A 14,314-nucleotide genomic window follows, 5' to 3' on the forward strand; every position below is an offset into this window, starting at 1 on the left:
CACTTCCCCAACACCCATGCATTTAGAGGACATATCCATAGCAGAGTCTGTTTTACCTTATCCTGTGTTAGATAGGTAGCCTCCCCCAGTGATGCCCCTAACATGTAAAAAGGACAGTAGGGGGTGGGTGGGTGGATGAACCGGTTTATGCTGCCCATCTGGCTGGTTTGCCCCAGCCACTCAGGGCAACTCCTAGCAAAATATTAAAAACACAATAAAACATCAACCATTAAAAATGTCCCTGAACAAAGCTGCATTCAGATGACTTCTAAAAATCATATAGTTGTTTATCAGTTTGACATGTGATGGGAGGGTGTTCCACAGGGTGGGTGCCACTATTGAGAAGGCCCTCTGCCTGGTTCCCTGTAACTTCATTTCTCACAGTGGGGAAATTGCCAGAAGGCCCTTGGAGCTGAACCTCAGTGTCCAGGCTGGGCGATGTAAGTGGAGACACTCCATATTTCACCAAAAAAACTATAATGGAGAGTGCTTGGTGATCCGGGGAGGGGGGCTCACAGTGGTGGTGTGGGGAGTAAATAAATATTTGGGAGTATACTTCTAATCTCTATTTGTGCAACACTGGTAAGCAACACAGTCTGAGATGCAATGCTAGACCAACTGGTGACATCAACCTAGTTGTTTCTAAGCATCACACCCTCTTGAGGAGTCATAGAATCAATGCTCATTAGTACTCAACAATTTTAGAATGCAATATTTTGAGGAGATGAATCGAAACAACTTAGAAAGCAAATAACAGGGTTAAAAAGGGGAGGGGAAATCAAAACAATCCTGATAGTTTTGCTGGAACTGAAATCCTCAGTACATCGTTTTAATGAGTATTAATAAATGTAGCTTATTTCAAACTTGCCAAGTGATTTCCATATTAGTTCTGCCCCCAGAGCACAAATGTTTTACCAAGTGTACAACTTCAACATGAACATCTTTGCGTACTTTTTGTAAACTCTGAAGCAACCTCTCGCTTTACAAATACAGGCGTGATCCATTATGAACTAAGGGTGCTGTTGACCTTTTAACTATGGCAGTTACCTTGGTATAGTCTAAGCAAGCATCTTCCCACGGTGTGTGCCTCAAGTAAATAATCCTGAAAATATGATCCTTACAGAGCAAGGTAACAGCGTTTAGAGTTACTTGAATTCTATTACCTCTGCTAAGGGGATTCTGAAACTATAAAGTTACTCCTGTGGAACAAGAGAAGTCTCATAATCATATCATCAATTATTCACCTAGCAAGAATTCTTCCTTATTACATCTATTTGTACAATAAATTGCTTTTACAAAAAAGTATATTAAAACAACCTTTCAAACAATTGCTTCACAAAATCATTTCAGCCAGGGATCTTTTTAAAAATAACATTTGGACAAACAGAAAAATGTCTTGCAACTATCACCCAATATCATAAAATAGTTAAGCATATAAATTAGTTCATATACACAATTCTGTTGTTTGAAATGAAAATAATAACTCTCTCCATTTTTACATGCACTGTTTGCCTTCAAATGAACTGAGAACAGATATTAAAATAAAAATTATCTTGCAACAACTTTTCTCATGGAGGATGTAAAAGAATGCTTCTAATTTTGTAGCTGAGTCCCTCAGTGGGACTTATTTCAGTCTGAGCATGAAATACATTTCTTGGAATTTTTTATGTCTCCTTTGGCAGAAAACAGACATAGTGTTTCATTATTACCGTCCCCCTGCACCCAGCATGTCACATATTCCAAAGAGAAACTCTGATTATTATTATTATTATTTTAAAAAAAGGTTCTGAGAGTAACACTGGTTCAGATTAAGCTTTGATTTGGTCATTAATGGCATATTAAATACACAGAACTTCAATTTGATTTTAATAGTAGCTGTCCCCTGGAACAGAATGTTCAATGCTGTCACTGTTATTAACAATTAGGTTGTACTATTCAATCCAAAGAATAGATTTAGTTGATTTCCCAATGAAAGAGAATGTATCAACTCATTCAGCATTCGCTAAAGGACAAACTACGAAAGCATTGCTTGAGGAAGAGGAAGGATAGATTCATAAGATTTAGAACTCTCTGTTGTACCCAGTAATATCATGATTAACTCACCCCAGCAGAAAATTACTATGATGAATGATGAAAATTGTTTCTGCAATTATGGCCTGGAACTAGTGCAATGTTCTTCAGAAATCATGTACATTGTGCAAGTCCCATGTCTATCACTCAACATTCCATCATGCTCTAGAGCAGGACTGGAGAAAGAGTGGCTCTCCAGCTGTTCTTGGCCTACAACCCCCAACATCCCAGTTAATTCGCCATGCTAGCAGGGGTTGATCAGAATTGGGTCAAACACCATCTGAAGGACTAAAGGCACCCACCTCTGCTCTAAGGTTTGACACTGACCTGACTCTGATGGCACCTTTTTACTTTTGCTTATATAAGTGAATGGTTACGATACAAAGTAGGGTTTCGCACAGTGGAAATGAAAACCAACCCATTGCACACAGAGACCCAACAGGGTAGAACTATGCTCCTCATTCCCCTTTTGAAGAGAATGCATCTCTACAGCTGTGGAGGTTTTTGTTTTTTCAAAGTTTCTCTCTCCCACTATATATATATATAGAGAGAGAGAGAGAGAGGGAGAGAGAGAGAGAGAACCAATTTTTGGAATGGACAAAGGAAGAAGGAGATCCCCCCCCCCAATACTTATCCCCTTAGGATAATCAACCACCTTAGAATGAAGAGCCTGTGGCCCTCCAGATTTGAAACTGCGAAAGAAGTGGGGGGAGGGCAGAGGCAGTGGCGGCTGCTGCAGCGAAGTGTAAAGGGAAACACTTCATTTGCAAACTGGATTGAAGTAGTAGTAGTAATAAAAGTAGTAGTAGTAGTAGTAATGTGATTTATTACCTGCCTTTCATTCCCAAGTCCCAGGACGGATCATAACAATTTGAAATACAGTACATTAAAACAGTTTTTTAAAAAAATAAGAGCACATGAAGTCAAACAGCCAGGCAAAAGAAGAGGGATTTGCAGCCACTGCTGGTCAGAAGTGTACAGTGGTACCTCGGGTTAAGTACTTAATTCGTTCCGGAGGTCTGTTCTTAACCTGAAACTGTGCTTAACCTGAAGCACCACTTTAGCTAATGGGGCCTCCTCCTGCTGTTGCCGCGCCGCCAGAGCACAATTTCCGTTCTCATCCTGAAGCAAAGTTCTTAATCCTTTCCCCTATGCAGGTGATTGACAGGGGTGAACCACCCACCTGTCAAAGTAGTCCACTGGAGTTGGGAGATGTCAGGATCCAGGCCACCAGCCAGATCCAGTCCTCTTCCGTGATTTAAGTAACTGTACTGATCCCCTAGCCACCCTAGGAACCTTTGGGTTGATGGGCTGAACATGTATAACATAAAATAAACAAAATACCCATCCACATGGCTGACAGGAGCAATTGCAAAACCAGCACAGGCTGTAGACTCTCTCATTCACCTGCAAGATTGTCCATGGAAAACCATATGTCTTTTTCCTAGATCACCTTCAGCTTTTTCACTTGAAGAAAACAAAAATGAACAACACTGAACTAGGTGCAAAGGATGACTCCTTTCATTATAACTGCAAGGGAAATGAAGCAAAAAAACAAAATCCAAATGTCCTCCCCCCCCAAAAAAAAATGCAGGTTTCAAATGCTCAGGTCAAAATTACGCAAGTTTTATAACCTCACTGTACGTTATTATGGACATTATCTTGGTAGGCATTTGTCATAGTCAGCTGACTTTGATGAAAGATGACTTCACACATTACAAACTGCAAACACAGAAGCCTTCACAGTTCCCACTGTTAACCACTACATATGTGGTTATAGGGCATAAGCTTTCTCACCCTCAGTTGAAAACATTATATCAGGAGTCTCAAATAACAGCTGGATGGAGATATATAAAAGCTGATATGAGCTGTTTGAAATCATGTACTCTTGTTAACATTAGATGACAACTGACTGTGTCTGTGGTGCAGCTTTTTCATGAAGGTGGAGGTAACTGTGTTTTTGAATGAGAAAAATAACACACCATTCACATTAGCCATCCATGACTGTCCAATTAGTAGTTGATAAAATGTGCCTGAAATAAAAACTTGTCTTATGGATTACAGCAGAATTGAAAGTCCAGGAATGGAAAAAGTTTTTGATGGCTACTTCTGTTCTGTCACAATTTCAACAGATTTGCTTATAACAGAATACAACAATTCTGCCTCATTCAGAGGCATGTGCCATTCTAGCTTCTATAAGGAAAGTTTAACAGGCAGCATTGTACTGTAAATGTACTTACTCAGCATATTTACACCCTGCTTTTTGGCCATTCCAGCTCCTCTGAGGCTGTACCTGCAGAGACTACTGTGGCATCCCTTGTGAGATAAATCAGGCAGATCACTCTGGCTCTCCTCTGCTGTTAAAATGGGAGGTGGGGATACCCTTGGGATCCCCTTTCCAGCAGTTGTAAGACTTCACCTTAGGATGGGTAAAAGGAGGCTACAGTACCACTCCACTCCACCCAAAAAAACCATTTTATGCAGTGATCCTGCACCACACAGGAATTTATGCATCAGAAAAACACAGCACAGGATTAACTTTCAAAAGAATTAATATTACTCAGCATGGTGGCTCCTTCCAAAGGAACAAACACATAAAAACCACCCTGTATATTCATGTGCTTACCAAACATCACACTACATTACTCAGCCTAGTCTGGCAGCATGCAATTGTATTTTAAATGCTATACAATTGTATTTGAGAGTTCTAGGGTTACTCAACATTACAGTAGCATATCCATTTTTATTCCATCATGCTTTCATTGCACAAAAAATATTCCTTCCTGATTTTCATAGAATGCACACAGAAATCTATTCTACGTTTCCATCCTTTTGATGAAAGTAGATATTCGCCTCTTCTCTTATCTCCTGTACAAAGGACATTTCCACATTTGTCCAGTTCTGATTTGAAGTCACAAGAGCACAGAATCCTGACCAGATACTAACTAAAGGAAATACACCCTTGAAAAAATGTGACTGGAAGACATCCCCATTATTATCTTGCCCTGAGTACTGATTTTTTTAAAAGCTTTATTGAGCCACCATTTAATAACCACTATTTAATCATTATAATCATTCACTTATTAGTTAAGCATTTTGCTTTCCCAGCCCCATGGCACCCCTAGAGTTCAAGACAAGGAACCCTCTTTGTTGATTAGAGTTATTTAAGACCGGCAACAATAACCATGCTGGAAAGAAATGTACTTTGAGAGGATTACACAAGGGTTAGTTCTCAACAGCACCAAGCTGAGGAAAGCAAATTACAAACCCCCAAGTACTTCATTGCATGTAACCAAATTGGCTGGTTGAAATGCTAATTGCCTTTCAGGACCGCTAAGGGCAGACAGTGTGGCTCTGGCTTCATGGGAATTACATGCATTTTTCTCCCCCCACTTCTCTGCACCATTGTCTTGCTGAGAAGGATTCAAAATCTATTCAGAAAGGTAGTCCCTTCCCTCAACTTTCAAACATGTGAGAAAGCTCTGACCGATACTTCAGATTGCTTTGGTCTGCCAAATCTATAGCAGATGGCTGAATTAGAGCCATGTTAAATCCCCATTAAAGCAGTGCAAGATCAGCCTAGGAGCAGCAACTGGGGAAAAGGAGGCCAGCTTCTTGAATCCAATGAGCAGCAGGGTCATAAACAGATTTTAATGTAATTGAACGTGATGGAGCATATTTCTCCTCACCCCCCCCCCCCAATATCTAGCATACTTCAGCTCAGGGACATCTGTTATGCCCTTTGCTATATTCAAAACCTGCAGCAATCAAAGAGGTTGTGTGTATACAACACATCACCCTATTCTGCATTGTCACAGGAATGCAGCAGCACCATTTACTTTGTAAATAAATTTATTTCACATATGAACTGGCTGGTGTACTGAAACTGTCTTTACAAGTTTCAGTGCACTTTGCAAGTGCTTGACCAAATGTGCTATTATTACTCCATTTATGCAGCAGCCATAGGATTTTTAGCACTTTTTAATATAAAATGAGCTCTCAGGCATTCAAGCCTTCTTAACCTGAATTCCACTTTTCCTGAAGAAGCACAACAAAGATTTTCACACTGCTGAATTTCTCATGCAAGGACATCCAGGAATTGGATTATTTATGTAAGTGTAGCTTTATTTACATAGAGTTCATTTGGATTATGGTAGCAGAATGATCTCTGCAGTTACCTGATTTGACAGTCCCTCCACTTTATAGAAGTGGTGTTTAGCTTTAGAATAAAAAGCTGTTTGTCTCTATATCCCTCAAAGTCTACTTTCGACAGAAGAGTTGAAAAAAATAAATAAATTCTTATCTGGTATATAACTTGAATTGGACAGTCAGGGTGTTCAAATGTAAACAGAGGTAATGTTCTCAGTGTAACTATTTATGATACACTACATCCCCTATCTTGGTTTGAGCCTTACCTAAAAAATAGAATAAAACTAAATTGGTTCAGAAGTGGTAGGAGTGCTACTGAAATAGATAAGAAGTGCTCACATATGTAAACCTACACATGTGTCCAGTGATTTGGACTCTGCACAAATCAGTATTTGGATTCAGCACAGTACAAGGCTTAACAAGTTCATTATTTCTTCTTCTTGAACAATTGTATACCTTGACTCAAACAGGAATTTGAACAGTGGAAGCAATACTAATTATGGAAATTTTTGCAATTATTTCTCAAAATTTTATAACCAGTAATTTAAGAGACGAATAATTCCACAAATCCCATTTGTGTACATCTTGACAAGCCAAGAGACATTTAACTCTACTCACCCAAGTAGCCACTTTCAACTAAGTAATGGGATACTAGTAATGTAACTGAAGTGTATCTGATAAGCTCTCTAAACAATATCACATGTTCACATTTCTTCATAAATTGGTGGGCTTTATGACATTAAATGACATTGGCTCCCAACATCTCCAGTTGAGTAACATTAGCCCTGCAAGACTGAAGGAAATATTTTCTATATACATTTGCTGGCTACAATTCAGCCTGACCTAAATGCTCTTTGAGTCTCATTTCTTTTACTGATGAAGTTAGAATGTGGTTGCTTTTTTTGCTTTTAAAAAACAGGTCAAAAGCACTTATAATCTTGTCCACATTTGTTCCATACCTGAAAGTGCACAAAGACTTAACCAAGGTTTACATTTTATTAGGCTCACTCTAACCCATGCACAACTTCCAAAGGTTGTAATCTGCCTTCAGTTGTACTTGCAATTTCTGACCAAAGTTGTAGCACTCAAAACCAGAAATTTTGCTAATACTAATAAAAACCCTTACTCCCTTTTTAAGTCAATGGCAACTTTAACACCATGATTTGTGTCAGTTATCATATCGTTCAAACCTATTATCATATGGAAAGTGAAACATAAATAAGCCCAAGTCATTGTGGATAATACATTTATTTCACAACTTAAGGTACAAATTTGTGAAAGAATTACTGACTGAATCATAGACATTTGACAACAACTTTAAACAATATTTCGTTCATAGTACCTGGTAGTCTGGTACACAATGGGACTTCTTAGCAAGTAGGCATAGGATTACAAGGCTTCGGTCTCATGGACATTTACTGGAGAGTAAGTCCCACTGACCTAAGTGGAACTTACTTCAGAGTAAAAATGCACAGTACTGGACTACATGCTCCATTAATTTCATTAATTTCATTCAAGGGGGTTAAGCATATGCCTATTTTCCACTGAAACCTACAGCACAGTCCTGTACACGCTCACTCAGAAGTAAGCCCCAATGAGCTCATTGACTTACTCTCGGGTAAGTGTATATAGGACCTTACAGTCCTATAGTGTATATAGTGACCTTACAGTTACTTAACATCATGTTCTTGATCTCTGTGTAAATGATTTATTTCTCAGCATTTCCAGGTTAATACCTTGTTTCTGACTTGTTGCATTCTAGATAAGAATGGAAATTACATGTGAAAATGAGGAAGAATTTCATCTGTAGATGCTCTTTGTTCTATATTTTATTATTCACCTGCTTGTTGCATATTCCTGCGTTGCTAGATGATCCTCAGGGTCCCTTCCACCTCTACAATTCTACGATCTCTATGTATAAAGCACATGTTCCCCCACAAATCCTTATCATAGCATGTAGGGGGTGTATTTACATGGCAGGATAGACCTAAAGCAACAGGAGGGCTGAAGTTCCACATCTGAGTAATGTATAATTAAACATTATGGATTGTAGCCAAAGAAGCCGAGCTAACTAAAACGAATGGACTTCAGCTCGCCTTGACTAACCTAAGCCCCTTGATTTCAGAGGGTCTACTCTGTGTAGGAATGCGTCGGATGCCACCCACGAAAGAAGCCTGCCCAATCCCCATGCAAAGCAATGGCACTTTTTAAAGCCGAGCAAACCATTCTTAGAAATGGGGGGGGGGGAGGGGAGTTTTGCATTGACTTTAAGTTATTGTTTTACAGCTAGCAATGCAAAACCATCGCTTCGAATGGTTATTTCCCCCACCACCACCCCAAAAAAGGACTATTTTACAAGGCAGAGACATGGAAAAGCGTTAAAAGAGAGAGAGAGAGATGAGAATTGAGGCAGTGAGGCAGCGCCTCTGCTTTGCTCCCAAGGAAATAGCGCAACCCATTGAAAGCAATGGCGAAAGGGTTTCGTGAGGCGCTGCGGCGGGTTTCGTGGCGGCGCCCTGAGCCCCGGGACCGTCCCCTGCAAAGGAAACCCGAGAAAGCCCGCTTACTCCCAAGTAAGAGGCTCCCAGGCGGCAGGCTTCGGGCGGCGAAGCGAGGCGGGACCCTTTCCCGGGTGCAGCGCGAAGGGGAAGATGAGCGGGAAAACGCTGAGGGGAAGAGCTCGCCGGCAGCAACAGGTGCTGCGAGCGCAGCAAAAGGAGGGCAACTTTCCCACGGCCGGCCGGGAGCCCTGGTGAGGCACCTACCTACCTAGACCCGGGGATGTGGACATGGGCGTCCCGTGGACTCGCTCGCTCGCTCGCCAGCCGCCCGCTCGCTCGCTCGCGCCCTGTCACTCACGCCGGCATGCCGCCGCGTCCCGTCATGGCCAGCCCTCCGACGGCGCCCGGGCGCGTTGCAGCCTGGACGCTCACCTCCTCCTCCTCCTGCTCCTCCACCTCCTCTTCGTCGTCCTCTCAGCTCTCGCGGCGGCTGGGAGGAGACAAAGGGGGCCACCCACCCCGCGGCCCCTTCCTGAGGGGACTGGCCGCAGGCGAGGCGGGAAGAAGAGTCACCCTCCCTCCCTCGCGCCGACGGCGGCAAGGCTTCTTGATTGGGACTGAGCTGAGCCTGGGATTCAGCAGGAGCCCTGGAATAGGGAGCCATCTAGGAAAGAAGAGGGCGCTTGAGCATGTGCAGAGTGTTCCCTCAGGTCTTGCCAAGTGACAGTATTATTATTATTATTATTATTATTATTCTTGCAAAATAAAAGTACCACCAATATAGGAGTCAACTCCTAGGGGCTGAGGAGGTCTTCACCCACCCCCAATAAAGAATTTGAGGGGGCCGTCGCCCCCCAGTTTATGAGCATTGCCATTCAAATGGTGTGCATGCACTGCGTCATGTGATCAATTATGCAGGGGAGGGCTTATTGGGACCCCCCAATATTTTATTCAAGTTAGCATCCCTGACCACCAGTATTAGTGTGTGTGTGTGTGTTGCAGAGACTCCAGATACAGTGTTACCTTGGTTCTCAAACTTAATCTGTTCCGTAAGTTTGTTCCAAAACCAAAGCGTTCCAAAACCAAGGCACACTTTCCCATAGAAAGTAATGCAAAATGGATTAATCCATTCCAGACTTTGAAAAACAACCCTTAAAACAGCAATTTAACATGAATTTGACTATCTAACGAGACCATTGATCCATAAAATGAAAGCAATAAACCATGTACTGCAGGCACACAATCAGTAGCTGAACTGGGTTTAGTCACAAAAACAAAACAAAAAGAGCTGCAAAACCAAAAACTCAAATAGCAAAAACAGACAGATTTCAGCATAACACTCAAAACGGAAGCACGGCACTCAAAAATGGAAGTGTGGCACACAAATCGGAAGCGTAACACTCTTATGGAGCATGTTCAGCTTCAAAAAACAGTTTGCAAAGGAACACTTACTTTCGAGTTTGCAGTGTTTGGGTTCCAAGTTGTTTGAGAACCAAGGCGTTTGACAAACAAGGTACCACTTTCAGGAGTTGACTTTAGTTCCAGGAACCTCTCTTTCTTTCTTTCTTTCTTTCTTTCTTTCTTTCTTTTTAAGTGTTACTTTCCACCTAAGGAAAATGTGGTTCTCCGGCAAGGTAGTTCAGTCAGTGGCATAGGAGCCAAGAGGCCAAAGTCCCTTCAGCTCCCCAAAGTTGAGGGGCACTGCCATTCAAATGGTGTGTATGTGTCGTGTCTTGGGATCGATTATGCAGGGTGGGGCTTATCTGTAAAGCCCCCACGCCCAATATTTTATTCAAGTTGGCACCCCTGACCAATGGACTATTTCATTCATCATATGGGATACAGCTGTGAGACAGGTATGGGCCCGGCTGGATCAGAAAAAAACTGAATGGCTTCTGGCATGAGGGGAGTTGTTTGTTTTTGTATTTCTTGTTTTATTGAATTTCTCTTTTGTGACATTATGCAAAAGGTGTATCGCTGAAAAAGCAATTAAGAAACCTGACAAAAAGAAATAGTGGATGTTAGATTGCAAAGTTTGCAATTTAATTTTTGCTTTGATGGCTGCCTGCAAAACTCTGGCAACCACCTCTGCTTGCATATTGTGTAATCCCTTCCCTAAAAAACAAAACAAAATTTAAAAGTTTATGCCATTAAAAAACATGTTAGGACTTTTAAACAGAGACTGGGAACACACATTCTCCACTTAAAAACAATGTGATGATACAAAGTATCTGAGGCTTCTCCAGTTGTTGTCTTGAAAGTATCAGGCTGATCTTAATGTTTATTGAGACATACACAACATTTTTATCAATAGGATGTCGTTGTGAGTGAGTGCATTTATATTGCAACTGGTCCAGCAAAGGAAAATTAAATTGACAAGACTCTTTTTGCTAAGTGTTGGCTTTCTGCCAAGTTCCTCAAATTCAGTGAGTTTTATTATTCCTGCTGATAATAGTAGCAATACTACATGCAGCCTCATGATGACAATTTTATTTTTCTCTTTGCTTATTGAGGCACAGTGCCCGTGTTTACAGTGATTTTTCTACTACATTGCTGCTTTTCTGAGATGGACAACTGCTTTATGTCAGACAAGGCCTGATCAGCGTCAACAGGAGCCTGTCACTATCATCCCCTAACCTCTTCTTCCTGCCCTTCTGTCTGAAAGGTTATTGCTGCCTGACACAAGGCACTCCAAAGCCATTCCTGAAGACTCCACATACTGCCTGAATAGTGGTTTAAACCTCTACAGATCTTGAGGGTGAAAATTAGATGGTCTCATCTTGCTTTAAAATATGTCCTCTCCAGCTCAGCTTTGATTTCGCCTTTAAAAGAAATTTGTTGTTAATACAGAAGATATAGCAAGAATAGGTCCTAATTGTGTGGTTAGACATTCCCTTTCCTTCTTTGTGCTGGGCTGCACACTTTGAAAAATGCCTCAGAGGAGGACAAAACACAACTGAAAGCAGCAGCAGCGGCCTCCAGTTTGTTTGTTTGTTTTCAAGTCTTGCCTTTTTCCTTTTACTGGCATGGCATGAATGAAGACAGAAGACAAGGGGGACTTGAAAGAAAAATGTGGGCGGAGGAAAGGAGCTTAGAGAAGGAAAGAGTGACTAACACTGCTTGATCTTAATAGGTTATGTGCTAAGTAATAATAATAAAAAAAGACCAAAGGGTTGTGTGCAGCGACTGCTTTTCCAGCACAACTTCACAAGCCTTGGCATTGTACCAAAAAGTTGGTGTAAGATCCTGTGAAGCAGAGTGCGGGTGGTCCAAAAGAAGGGTGCCATTGAATTTCATCCCAGGGGGTCTTATGAGAGCATGAACACCAAACACAGAACAACTATATGCCAATATACATCGCTTTGCGTGCAAGTACCAAGGTTGTGGGAAGCAATCCAAAAGTCACTGCCAGCCCTGTATAGTTATGAGTGACCAGCCATGTTCTGTGCATTGATAATTATGGGCTCCCAAGAAACTGATGATATAGCCCACAACATGATATGTGCAGATTTCACAATAGTGATAAATGTTAAATGACAAATTATTAAAAGGAAAGTGTTTTGTAGGGAGTTCTGCTGATGAAAAGTAAGAGATGTTCCTCTGTCAAGAAGGGTATTTGGGTGGCTTGAATATTATACAGCAGGCAGTTTCTTGACTTGATTGGCAGAGATTATTGAAATAACTTGTCTTTGTTGTGAAAGACCTGGCAGGAAAGTTATGTGCCCAATATCAAAGGAAAGTTACATGCTAGATATCAAAGAAATTTTCCCAATGAAGACAAGGGAATTTGTAAATAAGGGTTCTGAAGGATAGCACAGTTCAGAATATGAGCACAGTAGACATTTTACAAAGAGGATGTTTCATAAATACAATGGATTGTTTTGTGTTAAGTTCTTAGACACTTGTCACAATAACCCATATAATGGTGAGGAAAGGCCATGTTGTTCCCAAGCTCTTTGGAAGTTTTATGTTGTAACTATTTGCAAAGAATGAGAAGAAGAATTCACAACACTGCCAACCACAAACAGATTTCCACAGTGAAACTGTAATGGTCAAAGAATAATAGCAATGGCCACTTACCAGACAGTGGAGAGGATTTAGCAATAATTGCTTCTTTCCCACCTGTTACATTTTCTCTGCTATCTCCAAAGTGGTTAAACATCAATACAGGGTAGTAGCAAATACAAACGTGAATGTTCGATATATTATTATTAATAGTATTACCATATTGACACGGATCTAATATGGACCTCAATTTTCAAAACCTTGAAACCAAAAAAGCATTTGCTGGCAAATTTAAATGCTCCATCAAATCTAATGTGGACCCTAATTTTCAAGACATAATTTGGCCAAAAAAGGTGTGCATAACATTTGAGTAAATACAGTATTATTATTATTATTATTATTATTATTATTATATGCAACCCTTCATCCGAAGATCACAGGGCAGTTCACAACCAATTAATCAATTTTGCAAACAGATGCTTCTGCCCAACTTCTTTTACACTTTAGAAGAGAAACGAAAGAAGGAGAATAGACAACCCTTTCTTCCTTTAGCATTTCCATCAAGTGACATTTCAGCAGCAGAAATATCTTAAAGAAATCTTTGCTTAGCACCAGGATAAAATATGCATTCATTGGATTCTGAGAACAAAACCTAATTGCTACATGCAGTGGTTAGTGTTTAAACTAAGCGAACTGAGTGGAGATGGCACAGAATAATATAAGAACATAAGAAGCACCTGCTGAGTCAGGTCAATGACCCATCTGGTCCATCATCCTGCTCTCATCGTAACCAACCAGATACCTATGAGCAGGGATGGATTTAGGGGAGTATGACTGGTTCAGTCACAATGGGCACACATCCTTGGGGACACTGCAGGCGGCGTCACATCGATGATGTATAATGGAAGGTGAGAGGCAGGAGGGTGCTAAATTTTGGCGTTGTCCAGAGTGCCACTGAAATTTGAGACCAAGGTTCTCCACTGCTATGAGAAACCCACAAGCTCTACCTGAGCACGAGAGCCCTCTCTCCCAGCAACTGGTCCTCAGAAGCGTTACTGCCTACTTTTAATCAGCAAAACATCTGCATCTACAAATGGGCAGTGAAGTCAGCCCTACCTTGAGGTGCAGCAAGTCAGCTACCAAACGTGTCAATTTTGGATGCCCTTGAAAGGATGTCAAGGTGTCAGTTACTTAATATTTCTATGTATGTCTTTATTGCAGTTTAAATACTTTGGGTTGTATCCAAAGTTAATGTAACCAAAAGGCAGCTTGCTCAGCCAAGCTTTCTCTTCAGCCCCCTGTACCCTCCCCAGAAAAGCCTGTTCAGAGGGTTAGAAGGACCTGCTAAGCACTGTGGTTTGTGAAGTATGGGGTTGTGGTGGGAGGAGAGAGATCTTGTGAAATCTTACATGAGCCATGTGTGTGGATGCATGCATACACTCTTAAAGAGACCATACATAACAAACTTCTTAAGTGTTTTAAAATTAATTCTTGGTGTGTGTGTTTCACATGAAGTTATTTATTAACTTATGCCACTCTTATAGTCTTCTTCATTATTGTTATCAGAGTGGACTCCACTGTTGGAAGCA

At 41.1% G+C, this 14,314-nt stretch overlaps 1 protein-coding gene across 3 annotated transcripts in view; it reads right to left on the reverse strand.

Moving 5' to 3' along the window:
- Nucleotides 1–9,113, reverse strand: part of ADGRV1 (adhesion G protein-coupled receptor V1) — a 232,105-nt gene extending 222,992 nt beyond the window's left edge. The window contains exon 1 of one of the 3 annotated variants that reach the window (XM_083703064.1): nt 8,989–9,105. In XM_083703064.1, coding sequence (XP_083559190.1) covers nt 8,989–9,010 — 22 coding nt within the window. In that variant the 5' untranslated portion in view covers nt 9,011–9,105. Of the gene's footprint in view, nt 1–8,988 lie in introns of all 3 variants that reach the window. The other 2 variants (XM_083703066.1, XM_083703068.1) reach the window with 2 other exon arrangements.
- Nucleotides 9,114–14,314: the final 5,201 nt, after the last annotated feature.

Source organism: Podarcis gaigeae (assembly GCF_964106915.1).
Source record: "Podarcis gaigeae genome assembly, chromosome: 11".
NCBI lineage: Eukaryota > Metazoa > Chordata > Lepidosauria > Squamata > Lacertidae > Podarcis > Podarcis gaigeae.